This window comes from Vipera ursinii (assembly GCF_947247035.1).
Source record: "Vipera ursinii genome assembly, chromosome: 1".
Lineage (NCBI taxonomy): Eukaryota > Metazoa > Chordata > Lepidosauria > Squamata > Viperidae > Vipera > Vipera ursinii.
Window position 1 is genome coordinate 162,504,594 of NC_139512.1, and position 21,968 is coordinate 162,526,561.

Genomic DNA, 21,968 nt, shown 5'->3' on the forward strand with positions numbered 1-21,968 from the left:
CATATATTGGAACTCTACTTATTAGCAAATCTTTAAGAGAAACACCTTTCATTGTGGCTTTGCATCAATTCATATTGCTACTTTGCATTAAATTTATATGGTTAACATAAGCATTATGAATACATTAAAACTAAAGCATGGATGTAAGTCTCACTGAAATTTACTTCAATAAATCATAAATGGAGCACATAAAATATTTTTTTTTAAAAAAAATATTACTCACCTGTTATTTTAACTCCATCCTTGGTTTCGATGGGAACACCAACACCAAATTCATTTTCTCCAGAGACTCTGAAGTAATAAATTCCACCTTCTTGTAGATTGGCAACTTTGTAGGAAAGACGATGGCAATTGTTGGTTACAGTGACCCAAGCTTTCTTGCTTGCTTCTCGTTTTTCAATGTAGTAGTTCTTCACAGGAGCCCCTCCATCATTCTCCGGAGCTTCCCAAGATAACACAGCAGACTCTTTTGTTACATCTTTTACAATGATATTAGATGGAGGTCCTGGCGAATCAAGAACTTTAACAAGTAATGTCAAAGTAGCGGTGTTTACAATATTTTGTAATGTCAGTGTATACTTTCCAGAATCATCTCGTGTTGCCTTTTCAACAGTAAGCGAGGTGCGGTTATCTGAGGAATCAATATTTGCTCGTGTACGGAGATCAGTATCTGGCTTACTCCATAGTACGTTAGGGATAGGTTTTCCTCTGAAAGGCACAGTCATTGTAAATGATTCGCCAGCTTTCACAACTAGCGTCTTTCTCATTTCATTATCAATATCAAAAACAGGTTCTTCTTCTCTTTCCTTTGCTACTTGAGGTTCTGAGGCATCACTTGGATCACTAGCGCCAATTTTGTTCACGGACCTTACTCTGAAAACATATTCTGCTCCCGATGTAAGACCCATTACAGTGTATTCTGTCCCTCTTAAACTTTGAATAGCAGTTGACCAATCAGTTTCACTAGTTAGCTTGTATTCAACAGTGTATCCAATAATAGGAGCTCCCCCATCAAATAATGGTTTTATCCATCCAATTGTTATATGAGATCTTGTATGGTCCATTACTTTGGGCCGAGATGGTGGCGAGGGTAGGAAAACTGGATCTTCTGCTTTTATTAGTGGTGAAGGATCACTAGGAAGACTAAGACCTGCCGCATTTTCTGCATATACTCTATATTCATATTCGCATCCTTCCCGAAGGCCTGAAGATTTTATTCTGAGATCATAAACTGGCTTTTTATTTACACGTATCCACCGCAAACTGGTTTTCTCACGCCTTTCAATCACGTAACCAGAAATTTCATTTCCTCCATCACTGTCAGGTCTCGCCCAACAAAGAGTCATGGATTCCTTTGTCACATTGGTAATCTCTAAAGATTTAGGGGGGGATGGAACAGTAAAAGGATCCAGGGCCTTGACAGCCTCACTTTCTAAGGGTTCACCAACACCGTATTTGTTTACACCCATCACTCTGAAAATATATTCATTTCCTTTAAGTAGTTTTGTTACTTTGCAGGAAGTTGTTGGAAGTTCTGCTTCACAAAGAGTCCACGCAAGCCTACTGGTCTCACGTTTTTCCACAATATAATAGTTGATCTCCGCCCCTCCATTTTCCTGAGGTGGTCCCCATGACAAATAACATTTCTCAGCAGTCAGGCCCTTAATTTCTACTGGGGCTGCTGGTGGACCTGGTCTGTCAAGGACTTTGCAGTTAACTGCTAATGATCTTGTTCCAGCAACATTTTGTAATGTTAACACATACTGCCCCGAGTCCCGTCGAATGCAGTCTTTAACAGTGATTGATGTAGAACGATCTTTTGAGACTATTTCAACTCTTGCCTTTTCTTCAATCTCTTTGCCATCCTTTGTCCATGAAACTATTGGCAAGGGTCGTCCAGCAATGTCAGCATTGATTTTTAAAATCTCTCCAGCTTTAATAACAATATCTCTGAATTTGGCATCCATCATAATTCTTGGAGCTTCTATGTCATCCTTTACATTAACTGGCCCAGTGGAGTCTGATGGTTCACTAAACTGATCAGCAGCATTCTTGGCTATAACACGGAATTCATAGCGCTGGTCTTCAGTAAGCCCAGTCACATCAAAGAAAGTTTCCTGTATATTGGTGAAGCTGCACTTCAGCCAACGACCATCTGGGAGCTCTTTCCGCTCAATAATGTAGCCTGTAATTTTAGCACCACCATCATATTCTGGCTTGGTCCATGATAGTGAGACACATGTTCTTGTAATATTGGTCACTTCAGGCTGGCCAGGTGGGTCACATGGATCCCTTGCTGCCACTGGTTCACATGATTTGCTACATTTGCCAATTCCTACAATATTTTCAGCATACACACGATATTCATACATCAGGCCTTCATCAAGGCCTGTGACCTTCATCTGAGTATCACTTAGAAGGATTTTATTAACTTTAGTCCAAAGGATGCTGCTTCGTTCTTTACGTTCAAGATGATAACCAAGTACTTTGCTACCACCGTCATTAACTGGTTCCTGCCAATTTACAATCATGAAGGCTTTAGTTGCATGTACAACTCGAGGAGTACTAGGTGGGCCAGGTGGATTAAATGGATACTCTGCCACCACAGGGGCAGTTTCAACGTAAGTGCTTTTGCCGTAGCGATTTTCTGCAGAAACGCGGAATTGATATTCTGATCCAGTGGTTAAACGAACTATTTTAATTGAAGTTCGTGCAACTGCTGCAGATACGATGCTCCATGTTGTTGTTGTAGTTTCTCTTTTCTCTACAATGTAATTATTAATTTGACAGCCACCGTCATATTCAGGGGGCTCCCAAGATATGGATATGTTATCAGCACTGACATTATCAATACGTAATGAGGTTGGAGGTCCTGGTCTATCAAGAACAATTACATTGATGATAGCTGTTGTAGAGCCAGCACTGCTTGCAACATTTAATTCATACTTTCCTACATCTTCTCTTGAAGCTTCTTTGATTACTAGTGATGTGGATGTTTTTGAAGTTTGGACATGTACTCTCGTTGTCTCCCTTAAAGGCATGCCATCCTTTTTCCAGTTGGCAGATGGTACTGGCCTTCCTCTAATGGGTACATCAATCTTAAGGTCTTCACCAGCTTTAACACTGAATGTATTGAAAAGGAGCTCAACTGAAGGCTGGATTTCAATGTCCTTTGCAACTACTGGAACTCCAAGTTGTCTTGGATCACTCTTTCCTTTTTCATTTATAGCGCAGACACGGAAAGTGTATTCTTCTCCCATACTTAATCCAGATATTGTTGCTTCTAATGTCTTAACTTGGGTACAGGTGCTCCATTTTTCACTTCCTTTAGTTTGCATTTCTACTACATAGCCAGTTATTTTACTGCCACCATCACTCTCTGGTTTCTCCCATTTAATAGTAGCACTGTGACGAGTAACATCTACAAGAGTTACTTTTTCAGGTGGACAGGGTGGTTCAGAAACCTTAACTGGTTCAGATGTTTCTGCTGGCAAACCAATACCATATTCATTTGCAGCTAAGACCCGGAAATAGTAGCTGCATCCTTCCTGTAGCTGTTCGATTCTGAAGACATTTTTGCTGCAATTATTTGTAATAGTGGCATAAGCTTTTCTTGTTGTTTCACGTTTTTCAATTATGTAGTTTGTGATTTTAGCTCCGCCATCAATAAGAGGAGGCTCCCAAGCTAGTGTCACTAAATCTTTCTTTACTTCTCTGACGGTCAGATTTTCAGGTGCACTTGGTGTATCAAGTACTCTCACATTAACAAATGCCGTTTTCTTGCCACTGTTGTTTTCCAAAGTCAGGTTATATTTCCCGCTGTCAAATCTGTTTACATTGTCAATTACTAACATTGTATAAGAACTGGTTACCTCAATCTGAGCCCTGTCACTCAGAGTGCCTTCTGCTTTTTCCCATTTCACTTCTGGCTCTGGCCTTCCTTTAATTGTGACAAACAAACGTAATGTGCCACTAGCACGCACTGTGACAACTTTTCTGAGATCTGCATCAAGTTCTATTTCAGGAGGTTCCATTTTTTCAGCTGCAACAACACTACCAGGGATAGTTGCTGGTTCTCCAACCCCTTCAGAATTCATAGCACAAATGCGGAAGTTGTACTCGCTATTTTCTTTAAGTTTTGTTACTGTGAATTGTCTCCCTTGTAAACCTGATGGGGGTGTACAAGTTGTCCATTCATCAGCAGCAGCTTCTTTAAATTCTACAATATATCCTTTAACAGGAGCACCACCATCATAAGTAGGTTTGCCCCATGCAAGGGACACAGATGATCTGGAGGTATCTGTTACCTTTGGATTGTTTGGAGGGCCTGGTGGATATATGGCCTCACAAGCACGGTAGAAAATTGAGGGTTCACTAGGCTCACCAATACCAGCAGCATTTTCAGCAGAAACTCTAAATTCATAGAAATGACCATCTGTCAGTCCAGTTACTCTCAATCTTAAGTCTGTCAGTCTCTTTTTATTGCACTTGGTCCATCTAATGCCATCTTTGTCTCGCTTTTCTAGTACGTAACCTTCAATTTCAGCTCCACCATCGTCAATTGGGCGGCACCAGGTTACAATCATAGAATCTTTCGTGATTGCAGAAGCTTCAGGCATGGAAGGAGGACCTGGAGGCTTATATGGATTGCATGCCAGCACAGGTTCTGATTCCAAAGGTTCACCAATTCCATATTTATTAACAGCCATTACACGGAAAATGTACTCATTGCCTGAAAGAAGTTTGGTTACTTTGTGATTCAGAGCTTGAACATCGGATGACACTTGTGTCCATGAAAGCCGGCTTGTCTCTCTCTTTTCTATAATGTAGTGTGAAATGCTGGCACCTCCATCTTGTAAAGGTGGTCCCCACGCAAGGTAACATTTTTCTGCTGTCACACCTGTAACTTTCAAAGGGCCTTCTGGGGGTCCAGGTCTGTCAAGCACTTTTACAGTGATTGGTATTGCTTTTGTGCCACCAACGTTAGTCAGGGTAAGTGTGTAATGGCCTCCATCTAATCTGACACAGTCTTTGACTGTGAGAGTTGTTCTTTCGACTGTAGACTTAATTTCCATTCTCGCAGTTGCTTCTTCAAATTCTTTTCCATCTTTTGACCACTTAACATCAGGAATAGGTTTTCCGTGGATGTCAGCCTCAAGAGCAAATGTTTCTCCCGCACGAACAACAATGAGATCTTTATATTTAGGATCCAATGAAGCTCTTGGTGCTTCTATTGCGTCTCTAGCAATAATTGGCCCTGTGCTTTCAGAGGGTTCACTTAAGCTACCAGCTGCATTTCTTGCAATTACTCTGAATTCATATCTTTGGTCTTCTACAAGACCGCTTACTGTAAACTCAGTTTCTATTACATTTGTAAAACTGGCCTTCATCCAACGGCCTTCAGGCAGTTCTCTCTTTTCCACAGTGTAGCCAGTTATTCTGCTACCACCATCATATTCAGGTTTTTTCCATTTTAGTGTCACATAATTTCTAGTGATAACAATGGCATCCGGACGGCCTGGTGGATCACAAGCATCCCGAGCAACGTACAGTTCAGAACATTTGCTAACCTTGCCTACTCCAACAATGTTTTCAGCAGAAACTCTGAATTCATATTCAAGACCTTCTTCAAGACCTTCTGTTTTATATTTTGTGTCCTGGATAAGGGCCTTGTGCACCTTTGCCCAAAGGATGCTGTTTTTATCTTTACGTTCTAGATGATATCCAAGAACTTTGCTTCCTCCATCATTAACTGGTTCATGCCATTGTACCATCATGTGGTCTTTGGTGGCTGTAGTGACATAGGGGGTTCCTGGTGGCCCTGGTACTTTGTATGGATATTGTACAAGAACTGGCTTAGAATCTAGTGCAGTGCTCTTTCCGTATCGATTTTCAGCACTAATTCTAAACTGGTACTCAGTTCCTGTTTTAAGTTTTGTTACTTTAATAGTTGTCCTTGCAACCGTGGCTGATACCATTTGCCAAACAGTGGTTGTAGTGTCACGTTTCTCGACAATGTAGTTGGATATCTGACAGCCACCTGTATATGCTGGTGGTTCCCATGAGAGGACTACGAAGTTTGAACTAACTTCATCCAAGCAGACCGGTCCTTGGGGTGGGCCAGGCTTTTCTAGCACAATTATACTAAGATGCTCTGTTGCTGTGCCTGCGGTGTTGGTTGCTGTGACAGTATATTTTCCAAAATCGTCCTTGTTGCTTTCTTTAATAAACAATGTAGTTGAAGTTGCTGTATCTTCAACATGTAATCTGGTTGTCTGTTTTAGAGGCTGGCTATCTTTCTCCCAAGCGATAGTAGGCTTTGGTCGAGCTATAAAGGGAATTTCTACTTTAAGATCTTCTCCAGCTTGTACAGTATATGTATTGAACATCAATTTGAAACTGGGCTGAATTGTCTGATCTTTGGCAATCACAGGCACTGCCAGTGGCTTAGGATCACTTTTGCCTTTTTCATTGTATGCCATGACACGGAACTGATATTCCTGTCCAGAACTCAAACCAGATACAACTGCATTGCAGACTTTGGTTTCAGTAACAACAGCCCATTTATCAGATCCTTTTGACTGCATTTCAACAATGTAGCCCAAAATTCTGCTACCTCCATCATGTTCAGGCTTCTCCCACATAAATGATGCACTTCTCTGCGTCACATCAGTTAGTGTCACTTTTCCAGGGGGTAGAGGAGGCTCTGATGCTTTTGAAGCATCGGCAGTTTCAGCTGGACTACCAATTCCAAATTCATTCTCAGCCATAACTCTGAAATAATAAATGCTTCCTTCTGCAAGGTTTTCAACTCTAAAGCTTGTTTTGTTGCACTTGGCACTCACATTTGCATATGCTTTTCTGGTTGACTCACGTTTATCAATGACATAGTTCTTTATCTTTGCTCCACCATCATTAGCTGGAGGTTCCCAGGTCAATACAGCACAGTCTTTCCTTATTTCTTTGACTATTAAGTTTTGTGGTGGTCCTGGTGTGTCAAGTACTTTAACTGTAACAAATGCAGACTTAGAACCACTGCTATTCTCCAGTTTAAGTATATACTTCCCAGCATCATTTCTATCACAATAATCAATTGATAGCTGTGTGTAATTTATTCCTTTTTCAATTTGAACTTTATCTGTAAAGTCCCCTTCTTCACGAGACCATGTGATTTCAGGAGTCGGGCGTCCTTTAAATGGTATATTGATCCTGATAGAGCTACCCGCTCTGACGACAATTCCTTTCCTTAATTCTGAATCTATATCTAGTTCAGGAGCTTCAAGTTTATCTTCTGGTTTAATTGTACCAGGAATTGCTGCAGGCTCACCTACTCCAATTTTGTTGAGAGCACACACCCTTAGCTTGTATTCTTGGTGTTCTACGAGTTTTTTGATCTCAAAACGATTGATTCTCAGACCAGTCTGTGGGGTAACCATTGCCCATTCTTCCTCATCAGCTTTGCAGATTTCTACAATATATCCTAGGATTTCACAGCCACCATCATAAATAGGTTTACCCCATGCAGCTGTAATCGAATTCTTGGTTGTATCAACAACATGGGCATTAGTGGGTGGACCAGGCTTGAACATAGGATCACATGCTTTCCAGTATGGAGTAACTTGACTTGGTTCACCAATTCCAGCTATATTTTCAGCAGATACTCTAAATTCATATTCATGATCTTCAGTTAGTCCTGTGACTCTTAATCGTAAATCTGTAATTCGACGTTTATTACATTTCACCCATCTAATACCAGTTCTATCTCTTTTTTCTACAATGTAGCCAATGATTTCACTGCCACCATCACTATCTGGACGATGCCAGGAGACTGTCATAGAATCCTTTGTAACATTGGTGACTTCAAGGTATGTTGGTGGACCAGGAACAACAAACGGGTTTTTCATAAGTACGGGTGCAGATTCCAAAGGTTCACCAGCTCCATATTTATTAACTGCCATTATGCGGAATATATACTCATTGCCTTCCAGAAGTTTTGTTACCTTTAGCATTGTGGCTACAGCGTCTGATGCAACAACTGTCCAAGCAAGACGACTGGTTTCTCTCTTCTCAATTATGTAGTGGGAAATATTACTGCCACCATCATGGATTGGTGGAGCCCATGCTAAGGAACACTTTTCAGAAGTAACTCCAGAAATATGAATACTCTCTGGAGGCCCTGGCCTATCTAACACTTTTACTGTTACAGGTACTGATTTTGTTCCTGCAACATTGGTTGCCTGCAGAATAAACTGCCCACCATCAACACGTATAGCGTCTTTCACAGTAATCAGAGCCTTGAAATCTGTATTCCTTATTTCATATCGAGCAGTATCTTCAAGGACTTTATCTCCTTTCAGCCACATAATAGTGGGAATTGGTTTTCCATGTACATCAGCTTCAAGTTTGAAAGTATCACCAGCAGTTACAACAATTGCATCTTTGTATTTTGGATCCATGGAAATTCTTGGAAGTTCAACTTCATCTTTTGCTGTTATAGGTCCTGTGCTGTCAGAAGGTTTGCTTACTGCTCCAGCAGCATTCCTTGCAATTACTCTAAATTCATATCGTTGGTCTTCAGTAAGACCTGTCACGGTAAACTGAGTTTCAGTTATATTGGTAAAGCTTGCTTTCATCCATCGACCATCAGGTAAGTCTCGCTTTTCTACTACATAGCCTGTTATTTTGCTGCCACCATCATATTCCGGCTTGGTCCACTGCAGAGTGATGGCACTTCTTGTAACAACAATAGCTTCTGGACAACCTGGTGGGTCACAGGCATCACGTGCTACGTAGCATTCTGAAACTTTGCTTGCTTTGCCTACACCAACAATATTTTCTGCAAAAACTCTAAATTCATATTCAATGTTTTCTTCGAGATTAGTTGTTTTATAGTGTGTATCTTGAATAATAGTCTTGTTTACTTTTGTCCACAGAATGCTGTTTCTTTCCTTTCTTTCAAGATGATAACCTAGAATTCTACTTCCACCATCATTAATTGGTTCATGCCATTGCACAATCATAGAGTCTTTTGTAGCTATTGTCACAAATGGTGTTCCAGGGGGGCCTGGTTCTTTGTAGGGATATTGAGCAACAATTGGTTCAGATTCCAGGGCAAAGCTCTGCCCATATCTATTTTCTGCAAATATTCTAAATTGATATTCTGACCCAGTTTTCAGCTTAGTCACCTTCAGAGTAGTTCTTGCAACAGTAGCTGAAACTACTTCCCATGAAGTCGTGGTTGTATCTCTCTTATGAACGATATAATTAGTAACCTGGCAACCGCCTGTGTATACTGGAGGATTCCATGATAATGTGACACTTTCAGCACTAACATCTTCAAATTTAACTGGGCCTTTAGGAGGATCTGGTTTATCGAGTGTTATAACTTCAATGGATGCAGATTTTTGTCCAACCACATTAGCAACTGAAATTTCATATATTCCATTGTCCTCTTTATTTGTTTCTTTAATATTTAGAACAGTAAGATTAAGTGAATCTATTACATTTACTCTAGTTGTCTGTTTTAATGGAATGCCATCTTTGGTCCAAGAAACAGTGGGCTTAGGTCGACCAAATATTGGTATTTCGATCTTTAAATCTTGTCCTACTTGTATACTGTAACTGTGGAATGCTGGTCTGACATCTGGTTCAATAACAAGATCTTTAGCAGTTATTGGTACTGCAAGTGATCGTGGATCACTCCTACCCTTTTCATTTACAGCCATTACTCTGAAGAGATATTCTTCTCCTTGGGTTAGATTAGTAATAACTGCTTCAAGAACTTTAACACGTGTGCACTCTGACCATTTATCACTGCCCTTAACTTGCATTTCTACAATGTACTGTAAGATTTTACTTCCACCATCATGTTCAGGCTTTGCCCAGCTCAATGAAACACTGTTTCTTGTAACATCATCCACTGTTATTTTTCCCGGAGGTTGAGGAACTTCAGCCACCTTAACTGGATCACTTGTTTCAGCAGGCAGGCCAATTCCAAATTCGTTCTCTCCAGAAACTCTGAAGTAATAATAACAACCCTCCTGGAGCTGATCAATTTTCCAGGATGTTTTATGGCAGTTTGTTACAACAGCTGCATAGGATTTTCTTGTGGCTTCACGCTTTTCAATAATATAATTTTTAATTTTAGCTCCACCATCTACCACTGGAGGCTCCCATGAAATTGTAACAGAGTCTTTGGTAATTTCCTTGATTTTCAGGTTAACAGGAGGACCTGGAGTATCCAAGACTCTTACACTGACAAAGGCAGATTTTGTTCCACTACTGTTTTCTAAAGTAAGAGTGTATTTCCCAGAGTCAAATCTATTCATATTATCAAGAACAAGTGAGGTGAAGCTGCTGGTACTGTCAATAATAGCTGCTTCTCTGATATCACCATCTACTTTACTCCATTTTACTTCAGGTGTTGGGCGGCCTCTGATAGGAACAAATAATCTTAATGAGCCACCAGCTCTTACATTGATCACTTTCCTCAGTTCCAAGTCAAGGTCAAGATCAGGAGCTTCTAATTTTTCTTCAACCAGGATGGTTCCAGGAACATCTGCATGCTCTCCTACACCTGCTTTATTAACAGCACAAATTCGGAATTTGTATTCGTGTTTTTCCAACAATTTTTCTACTTCCATATTTGTTTTCTTAATTCCAGTTGGTGGTGTACAAATTGCCCACTCGCCAACACTTACATCACAGGCTTCAACGATGTATCCTTGAATTTCAGAGCCACCGTCATAGATTGGTTTACTCCAGGAAAGGAAAACTGAAGATCTTGTAACATCTATTGCTTTGGGATTATTTGGTGGACCTGGTTTATATATGGGGTCACAAGCTTTATAGTAGATAGAAGGTGGACTGGGTTCACTGAGACCAGCTGCATTTTCAGCGGAGACTCTATATTCATAGTCATGATTTTCCAGAAGTCCTGTGACTCGATATCGAAGTTCACTTATCAGACGCTTGTTACATCTTGTCCACCGAATGCCTTCTTTATCACGTTTTTCTAGCACATAACCCAAAATTTCACTGCCTCCATCAGAAGCTGGTCTATCCCATACAACAATCATAGAATCCTTGGTAACAGCTGAAACCTCTGGAGCCTTTGGTGGAAGTGGTACCACAAAAGGATTTTTTGCGAGTACAGGCTCAGATTCAAGAGGTTCACCAACCCCATATTTATTGACAGCCATGATACGGAAGATATATTCATTGCCTTCCAAAAGTTTAGTAACTTTGCAACTAAGAGTTTGCACGTTGGCATCAACTAAAGTCCAAACTAAGCGACTTGTTTCTCTTCTTTCAACAACATAATGTGAAATGTCGCTGCCTCCATCATGCAGTGGGGGCTTCCATGATAGCATACATTTTTCAGCAGTTGTCCCTGTTATGACAACAGGACCTTCAGGTGGCCCAGGTCTGTCAAGAACTCTGACGTGAACGGAAGCAGTTTTTTCACCTGCAACATTCTTCACCAACAATATATAATGTCCACTGTCAATACGAACAGCTTCCTTCACACTTAGGCTTGTGGCAAAGTCAGTACTTTTTATATCCAAACGTGCTGTGTTTGTTAGTTCCTTGTCACCTTTCAGCCACTGAATAGAAGGCAGTGGTTTGCCATAAACATCAGCGTCAATCTTAAATGATTCAGTAGCATGCACTGTAAGTGTTTCTTTAAACTTGGGATCCATACTTATACGAGGTGGTTCTACTTCATCTCTCACTGTGATAGCCCCTGAACTTTCAGAAGGCTCACTGAAAACACCAGCTGCATTACGTGCAATCACACGGAACTCATACCTTTGATTCTCAACCAGGCCAGTTACTGTAAATTGAGTCTCAATTACGTTAGTAAAACTTGCTTTCATCCAGCGGCCTTCTGGTAATTCTTTCTTTTCAACAATGTAGCCTGTGATCTTGCTTCCACCATCGTACACTGGTTTCTTCCACTGAAGAGTAACAGAATTTCTGGTGACAATTATCGGTTCTGGACGGCCAGGAGGATCACAAGGATCATGAGCTGTGTAACATTCTGAACATTTGCTTGCCTTTCCAATACCAACAATATTTTCTGCATAAACTCTGAATTCGTATTCAAGTCCCTCTTCAAGTCCAGTTGTTTTAAATTTAGTGCCAGGAATTGCTGTTTTGTTCAGTTTAACCCATAGTATGCTGTTTCTTTCTTTGCGCTCCAAATGATAGCCAATAATTCGGCTGCCACCATCACTGACTGGCTCGTTCCAGTGTACCACCATAGTATCTCTGGAGACCTCTGGTACAAATGGAGTTCCAGGTGGGCCAGGTACTTTGTATGGATATTGGGCAACCACAGGCTCTGATGTGAGATATGTACTTTTCCCGTATCTGTTTTCAGCAGCAATTCTGAATTGATATTCGGTTCCAGTCTTTAATCTACTCACTTTTAGAGTTGTTCGTGCAACAGTTGCTGAAACAGTCTGCCAAGCAGTAGTAGATGTGTCACGTTTTTCTACAATGTAATTGTTGATGGAACTGCCGCCATCATATTTAGGTGGTTCCCAAGAAACGGTAATACTATCTGCAGTTACTTCATCCATCTTCACCGGTCCAGTGGGTGGGCCTGGTTTATCGAGGACAATAATACTGAGAATTTCGGTTGCTTCTCCTGCAGAATTTGAAAGTTTCACCAAATATTTTCCAACATCTTCTCTACATGCTTCCTTTATAGTCAGCACTGTGTTGCTTTCTGTATTTTCTTCATTTACTCTAGTAGTTTGCCTTAGTGGCACATCATCCTTAAGCCATGTTACAGTTGGTTTGGGTCGACCAATAAAAGGAACATCAACCTTTAAGTCTTCACCTGCTAGTACGCTGAATGTGGTAAACAACAGTTTGAACGCTGGAGGTATCACAAGATCTTTTGCAATGACAGGTACACTGAGTTGCCGAGGATCACTGATTCCTTTTTCATTTTGTGCTGAAACGCGGAAGGAATATTCTTCCCCTTGGATCAATCCTTTTATAGTAGCTTCAGTGACTTTAACAGTGGCACAAGTGGCCCATCTGTCACTGCCTTTGCTTTGCATTTCTACAATGTAGCCCAAAATTCTACTTCCTCCATCATGCTCAGGTTTTTCCCAACTCAAAGACACGCTGCTTCTTGTCACGTCTAATAAAGTTATTTTTCCTGGAGGCAGAGGCCTCTCAGACACTTTAACTGATTCTGATGTTTCGACAGGAAGACCTATTCCATATTCATTCTCAGCTAGAACTCTGAAGTAATAGCTGCAACCTTCTTGTAGCATGTCCACTTTCCAGCTGGTCTTGTGGCAATTGGCCATAACAGTAGAGTATGCCTTTCTTGTTGCTTCACGCTTTTCAACAATATAATTCTTTATTTTAGAGCCGCCGTCTATGAGGGGAGGTTCCCAGGTGAGTGTGACAGATGACATGGTGATCTCTTTTATTTTCAGATTCTGAGGGGCACCAGGTGTATCGAGGACTCTCACAATTACAAAAGCAGATTTGCTACCTGAACTGTTTTCTATTGTCAATATATATTTGCCACTGTCAAATCTATTCACGTTTGCAACCGTAAGTAAAGTGTAAGAACTTGTGGATTCAATTATGGCTTTGTCTAAAGATTCCCCATGTTCTCGTGACCATTTTACTTCAGGTGCTGGTCTTCCTTTAATCGGAACGAAAAGTCTCAAAGTACAACAAGCTCGAAGAGTCACAATTTTACGCAGATCAGCATCAAGTTCAATCTCAGGGGGAAGCATTCGTTCTTCAGCTTTTGGTGTCCCAGGAACATGAGCAGGCTCACCAATGCCTTCGGAATTCATGGCATAAATTCTGATTTTGTACTCCTGGTTTTCTTTTAGATTAGTGATAGTAAAAGAGGTGGCCTTTAGTCCAGCTGGTGGCGTTACAATTTTCCACTCATCTTCATCAGGTAATGCTGTTTCAACCATGTAGCCAGTAATTTCTGAGCCACCATCATATAATGGTTTATTCCAAGCAATTGTAATTGATGACTTGCTTGTATCTAAGACACGGGGATTACCAGGTGGACCAGGTTTGAAAAGAGTGTCACAAGCTTTGTAGAATTGGCTACAAGGACTTGGCTCACTTACACCGGCAGCATTTTCAGCCTTTATTCGGTATTCATACTCATGGCCTTCTGTGAGTCCAGAAACTTTGTAACGTAAATCTGTCACAACCCGCTTATTGCATTTCACCCAGCGTAATCCAGCTCTGTCACGACGTTCTACAATGTAATTGGTTATAGGACTTCCTCCATCCGAATCAGGATGTCCCCAGCATACAATCATAGAATCTTTGGTAATAGCTGTGACTTCAGGTGTCTTGGGAGGATCAGGTACTACGTAAGGATTCACTGCTAGGACAGGCTCTGATTCTAGAGCTTCGCCAACTCCATATTTATTAACAGCCATTACTCGGAACACATATTCATTGCCTTTCAATAGCTTTGTGACTTTCAATTTTGTTACAGGAACTTCTGTGGCTACAGAAGTCCACGCCAATCTACTTGTTTCACGTTTTTCAACAACATAGTGGTCAATACTGGCACCTCCATCATCTAAAGGTGGCAGCCATGTCAGGACACATTTGTCTATGGTGACATCAGACACTGACAAAGGTCCCTCTGGGGGACCAGGTCTGTCTAGAACTTTGACATTGAAAATGTGCTTTGCAAATCCACCTGGATTGGATGCTGTAAGCGTATATGCACCACCATCCCGTCTTGTGGAGTCCTTATTGGTGAGAACTGTAGAGAAATCTGCTATTTTAATTTCCAATTTTGCTGTATCCTCAAGTTCCTTGTCTTGTTTGGTCCATGTTAGAGTTGGTGGAGGTCGACCCGCAACATCTGCTTCAAGTTTGAAAATTTCACCTGCTTTAACTATTAGAGTGTCTTTGTATTTAGCGTCAACCATTATTCTTGGTGCCTCAATTTCATCCCGGCATGTTATTGCATCTGATGGCTCAGAAGGCTGGCTAACGGCGCCAGCAGCATTTCTGGCCATGACACGGAATTCATAAGCAGCATCTTCGGTAAGCCCACTCACAGTGAATTCAGTTTCTAATATATTGCTAAAGTTTGCTTTTAGCCATCGGCCATTTGGAAGATCTCTTTTTTCAACAGTGTAGCCAGTTATCTTAAAGCCTCCGTTATATTCCGGTTTTGTCCACTTTAGTGCTACTGCATGTCTTGTGATGTTAAGAGGGATTGGCTTTCCAGGAGGATCAATAGGATCAAGAGCAAGGGTTGGTTCAGATGGCTTGCTTGGTTTGCTTTTGCCTGCCAGATTTTCTGCAATGACCCTGAATTCATAGGCAATGCCATCCATCAGCCCACTTGATTTGAAGGTGTTGCCTGATACTAAGGCTTTGCTGACAGTCTGCCAAAGAATGCTATTCCGTTCTTTTCTTTCGATGTGATAGCCCAAAATTGGGCTTCCACCGTCTGTAAGGGGCTCATGCCAGCAAATGCTGATAGAGTCTTTTGTGACTGTAGTGACCTGAGGAGTGCCTGGAGGCCCAGGCACTTTAAAAGGATAGCTAGCAATTATGTTCTCTGAACTGATAGCCGGACCTGAGCCGTATCTGTTCTGAGCTTTGACACGGAATTGATACTCTGTTCCAGTAGTCAGGTGAGCTGCTTTGTAGGTGGTACGTATGACAGTGGTTGCTAACTCAGCCCAGGAGGTACTGTCAGTTTTGCGCATTTCTACAACATAGTTGCTAATTGGAACTCCTCCATCATTGAGTGGAGGTTCCCATGAAAAGGTGACAAAATCAGATGAAACTTCTTCAAATCTAATTGGTCCAGTGGGTGGTCCAGGAACATCGTGCACGTGAACAGTTAGAACTTCACTAACTTCACCAACAATGTTTTTAGCAGAGACTGGATATCTGCCACGGTCATTTCTTGTGCATTCGTTAATGTTCAAAATGGTTGCAGTAGCCGTATTTTCATAGTTGATCCTTTGTGTCTGCTTGAGCAATTGATCTTCCTTTTTCCAGGTAATAGTTGGTCTGGGGCGACCAAGGACAGGAATCTCAACTTTGATGTTGTCACCAGCTCTAGCAATTATGGTTTTCTGATAGATACCACGCAAATCAAACTCGGGAAGCATCATTTGTTCTTTAACAACAACCGGCCTGCTTTCTCTTGGATCACTTCTTCCAGCACTGTTAACTGCCATAACCTGGAAAGTATATTCTTCATTTTCAGTTAGATTCTTTACCACACATTCTAATGTTTTCACGGTAGTAATGTGTGTCCACTGAGTTGAACCCTTTTTCTGTGCTTCAATTACGTAGCCGGTAATCTTGCTGCCACCATCATGTTCTGGCTTTGGCCAAGCAAGGCTGACTGAGTTCCTTGTGATATCCATAATATTAAGGCTGTCTGGAGGTGATGGTGCTTCTGATGCTCTTACAGGTTCAGCAGTTTCAGCAGGTTCACCAATTCCAAATTCATTTTCAGCAAATACTCTGAAGTAATATTCACAGCCTTCAGCCAAACCAGGAATCCTAAGGGAACATTTTGGGCATTTGGTTGTGATGGTTGAATATGACTTACGTGTCGATTCACGTTTTTCTACTATATAATTTGTTATACGTGAACCTCCATCAATTAGAGGCATATCCCATTGGAGAGTAATGCTATCTTTAGATATGTCTCGGGGCTTCAGATTTATTGGTGGCCCTGGTGTATCCAAAACTTTTACATTTACAAAGCCAGTCTTTTTGCCAGCAGCATTTTCAAGGGTCATCAAATACTTTCCTGCATCATATCTATTGCATTCTGTGATAATGAGGAGAGTGAATGAATCTGTATTTTCAATATTGGCTCGTGCTTTAAGTGGGATGTCATCTTTGGTCCATGTAATTTCAGGAGTTGGGCGTCCTCTAATTGGAACAAATATCCTAATGCTCAATCCGGCTCTGACAACAAGAGTTTTTCTCAGTTCAGCATCCAGTTCAAAATCAGGAGACACTTCACGATCTCTGATTTCAACATTTGGAATTAATGCTGGTTCGCCTACGCCAGCCGCATTGATAGCACTTATTCTGAAATTGTATTTGGCTCCTGGGTGGAGATTAGCAACCACAAATTCTGTGATTCTTAGAGCAGTTCCTGTGGTATCTTTCACCCATGTATCTTCTCCTTCTTTTTGGTGCTCTACAATGTAGCCAATAATGTCAAGTCCACCATCATAATGGGGTTTCCCCCATGCTAGGCTAGCACTTGTTTTTGTCGTATCAGTTACTCGTGGATTTGCCGGAGGTCCTGGTGGATCTATAATGATGAAAAAAAAGGAGCTTAGATTAGAAACACTTTATAGGCAATCAGGCTATTAATGCAGTAAGGGTGGAAGAAGTTTTCAAAGTACAAGAATTGTACTAACATGCAGCATCTTTAGTTAGCACCGGTTGGGATATATCACTTGGTGGTCCAATTCCTGCTCTGTTTTCTGCGCTGACACGGAATTCATATTCATTTCCTTCTAGTAGTCCAGTTACTTTGTATCTAAGATCGGACACCGGTTTCTTTGACACTCTGATCCATCTCACACCTTTCTTTTCTCTTCTTTCCAGATGGTAACCTGTTATCTCACTGCCACCGTCATCTATCGGCCTCTTCCAGCTCACCGTCATGCTATTTTTTGTAACATTTGATATTTCCGGTTTACCAGGGGGACCAGGAGGTCCTAGAGAAAGGGGAAAAAAAGATGTTGAAGAATACTAACATTTTTATACAGATGCTGTATACTTAATATATAACTTATTTGCCAATGTTGCTTACCAAATCTGTCCACCATTTTAACTGGCTCTGATTGAGATGGTTCTCCTTTGCCGTACTGGTTCACAGCTGATACGCGGAACAGGTATTCATTTCCTTGAATAAGTTTAGAGACAACGTGTCTACAAGACTGGATGTCTTCAGCAACCTGAGTCCATAGCAGTCGGCTAGTTTCTCTCTTTTCAAGCACATAAGACTTGATTGGGGATCCACCATCTTCTGTAGGAGGAGTCCATGTGAGAGTAGCTTTTTCAGCAGAGACATTACTGACTTCAATTGGTCCAGGGGGACCTGGTACATCTAAAACTTTCACATGCACATGTTCTTCTTTAGTACCAAAAGGATTAGTTGCAGTGATTGTATATTCGCCTGAATCTTTTCTGGCAGCATACTTGAGAGTAAGGGCAGAAGAAGTTGGTGTTGATTCAATGTCAACAGTCTCTGAAGGCTTAAAGTCTTTTCCTGCTTTTGACCAGACTGAAGTTGGAAGTGGTTTGCCAAGAATACTTATAGCAGACATTGCAATGGTGTCTCCTGCTTTAACAGTTAACCCATCCTTGATAGTTGGATCAATGACAATAGTTGGTGCCTCTGTAATAAAAAAGTTCAGGAAATGAGGACAGGAACATATTTAAAATTAATTGAATAAGATGTGCATATATATATATATATATATATATATATATATATATATATATATATATATGTATATATATGTATATATATATGTATATATATATATATATATATATATATATATATATATATATATATATATATATATATATATGTATATATATATATATATGTATATATGTATATATATATATGTATATATATATGTATATATATATATGTATATATATATGTATATGTATATATATATATATATATATATATATATATATATATATATATATATATATATATATATGTATATATATATATATAAAAAACATACCATATTCATCCTTGCATGTAATGGCTCCTGTAGGTTCAGATGGTGGGCTAATGGCTCCAGCAGTATTTTTTGCTCTAATTCTGAAGTCATATTTTGAGCCTTCATAAAGATCAGTCACTGTAAATGCACATTCAGGAACATTCACATGATTTGCTTTCATCCAGGTTTTGGAAGGTAGATCACGTTTCTCCACTATGTAGCCAATTAATTTGTGTCCACCATCATATTTTGGTTCTGTCCAGACCAAGGTTACTGAGTTCCGAGTTACACTGATAACTTCAGGTTTCCCAGGAGGATCTGAAAATATTAGAAACAGAATATAGGAGTAGCCATTTCTAATTAGAGAAAGATTAGATAGATAGATAGATAGATAGATAGATAGATAGATAGATAGATAGATAGATAGACAGATTGATTATTGATAGAGATGTAGAGATAAATAAACAGCAAGAGAGAGAAAGAATAACTTACCAATTGGATCAAGAGCCACAATTGGTTCAGATGGTAGACTTGGTTTCCCAACCCCAGCTAGATTTATTGCCATTACTCTGAATTCATATTCTAAGCCTTCAGTTAGTCCTGTCACTCTGAAGTCTTTCATTCTTAGAGGAGTCTTGTTTGCTCGCTTCCACATAATACTGTTTCTTTCTTTGAATTCAAGATGGTAGCCTACCGAGAAACAGGCAAACATTGCTTATTATTGTAATAGTATAAGTGCCAATGAACTGATAAAAATCAGCACAGCATCCTTTACATTTCTAATCTTTAGGCATTTTAGCCATGTGCATCTTTTTAAAATCCTGGATAAACTTTCTTGATTTTCCACTAAAATATCTGCCTCAGTAACATACAGTAAATTACCTGGCAAGTTCTTGCTTGCAAGTTGTATGCACTTATTTAACATTTAAATAAATAAATAAATTTTAAATAATACAGAATCTGTTTAAATTATTTTGCATTCTAAATGTTAGCAAGTACTATTGTTACACGTTTTTTTCAGTCACCTAGTGTGCTCAAAAGCAAAGCCTGTACTACGAAGAAGGAAAAGGTGAGTTCATTAAAATGTGTCTCAGGGAGTAAACTTTGGGGAATTATAAGCAAAATGTATCTCAAAAGGCATACCTGTTATCGGTGAGCCCCCAGTCTTTTTAGGGTCTGTCCATGTCAGAGATGCAGAATCATGCCTAACCTCAACAATTTTGGGTGGCGGAGGAGCATCAGGAACATCTAGAAAATGTGAAAAATTAGACTCAATCACACAAAGACACAGAGGAAGCACCACCCTGCCTAAAAATACTTCAGAGCCACTCAATTACTTACCAAATGGATGCCTTGCAATTACAGGTTCAGATTTTAGACCTTCACCGACACCGTATTTATTCTCAGCACTGATTCTGAACGTATATTCAGAGCCTTCATGAAGTCTTGTAACTCTAAAGGTGGTCTTCTGCACAGCAGAGGCACAGGTCACCCATTTATTGTTCACATTGTCTCTCTTCTCAAGGATGTAGTTCGTTATTTCTGACCCGCCATCATCTTTGGGAGGAGCCCATTTTAATGTCATCGCATCAGCTGTTACTTCTTCAAATTTCACAGGGCCTGTTGGAATTCCAGGTTTGCCAACCACTTTTACGGAAATCGTGCCTTCTTTACTGCCAGCAACATTCTTCAGTGTAATCGTATATTTTCCAGCATCGTCTTTATGGCAGTCACGAACAAGGAGTGACGTGTTAACTGCTGTAGCTTCAAAGGCCACTCTTCCTGTCTCTGTTAGAGGAAGGTCTTCTCCTTTCCTCCATGTCACCGTTGGTACTGGCTTCCCTTTGATTGGAATTTTCAGACGGAAAGAGCTTCCTTCTCTAGCCAAATAGCACAAGCCTGGGAGGTCTCTTAAATCAAGATCAGGTGCCACTGTAAACCAAATAAGGCGAACAATTACAAGTTCAGTTCAGACAATAGAATAACTTCCTTTTTGCTCTTAGTTTTTTTTCTTTTAACAACCCTTCAATCGCTTGCATCGGGGTGGAATTGGGGAGACTGAATGGAGCTGAGCATTTACTGGCTGGATGCCCTTCCTGACACCTATACGTAGTTCGGAGCAGATATTTTCTCTTTGTGCCCAGAGAAATATCTCCAGCTACTTAGGATTGAACTCATATCCTCCTGATTGTGAAGTGAAAGCTCCATGTCTAGGCCACCACGCCGCTCCCTTTTGCTCTTCAATAAATAAGTGAAAAGGAAGAATTCTCTATAGCTTTGTTATTTTTGCTGTAAAACATACTGGCAAGAAAGATTCTTTCTTCACTAAACACGAAGATCACAGGAACCATATGTACAATAAATGAATGGCTGTACAGATCTACTCACCAATATCATCCCTTGCCAGCACTGTAATTTCATTTGGTGTCCCGTATCCAGCTTCATTTTGTGCTCTCACTCTGAAAAGGTATTCTTTTCCTTCTTTCAAGTCTTTTGTTGAATAGTGAAGAGTCATAGATCTCATAACTTCTTGCCACTGGTTTTCACCGGTCAGGAGCTCAACAATATATGCATTAATACGACTTCCACCATCACTTATAGGTTTTTTCCAAGTTAAATTGCAGGATGACTTTGTGACCTGTGGAGCTTTTAAGTCTACAACAGGTCCAGGTGTTTCTGATTGAAACAAGAAATATATGGATATACTTAAAAAGGCTCTAAATAAAATCAGAAATTTTAAAAGACAAGAGACTTTTAATAATTCAGTAACAGAAGAATGATCTTACCTGAAGCTTTGACAGCATCACGAGTTTCACAGGGGTCACCAATGCCATATTCATTTTCAGCAAAAACTCTGAAGAAATAGGATTTGCCTTCTTCTAAGTTAGAAATCCTAAAACTAGTTTTGGGACATTCTGTAGCCACCGTAGACCATGATTTTCTTTCTGCATCACGTTTTTCAACCACGTAATTCTTCACTGGGCTGCCACCATCTATGAGAGGAGGCTCCCACGAGATGAAAGCAGAATCTTTAGATGCTTCTTTTACAACCAGATTAATAGGGGGACCAGGAGTATCTGCATTAAAACAAGTTGACAACTCCAATTATTGACTAAAATATACAATATTTTTGCATATAAAGTGAGAAGAATTTGTGACTTTGGAACTATTGGGTTTTGAAAAGATGCGTGTGTTTAGACA

General features: G+C 40.2%; 1 protein-coding gene across 1 annotated transcript in view; it reads right to left on the reverse strand.

Moving 5' to 3' along the window:
* TTN (titin) overlaps window positions 1–21,968 on the reverse strand; it is a 314,290-nt gene that overhangs the window by 30,971 nt on the left and 261,351 nt on the right. The window contains exons 286-294 of the mRNA XM_083368347.1: window positions 21,554–21,844; window positions 21,156–21,443; window positions 20,109–20,699; window positions 19,911–20,015; window positions 19,260–19,457; window positions 18,789–19,085; window positions 17,831–18,418; window positions 17,433–17,735; window positions 224–17,323 (exon numbers count right to left, since the gene is read on the reverse strand). Coding sequence (XP_083224473.1) covers window positions 224–17,323; window positions 17,433–17,735; window positions 17,831–18,418; window positions 18,789–19,085; window positions 19,260–19,457; window positions 19,911–20,015; window positions 20,109–20,699; window positions 21,156–21,443; window positions 21,554–21,844 — 19,761 coding nt within the window. The remainder of the gene's footprint in view (window positions 1–223; window positions 17,324–17,432; window positions 17,736–17,830; window positions 18,419–18,788; window positions 19,086–19,259; window positions 19,458–19,910; window positions 20,016–20,108; window positions 20,700–21,155; window positions 21,444–21,553; window positions 21,845–21,968) is intronic.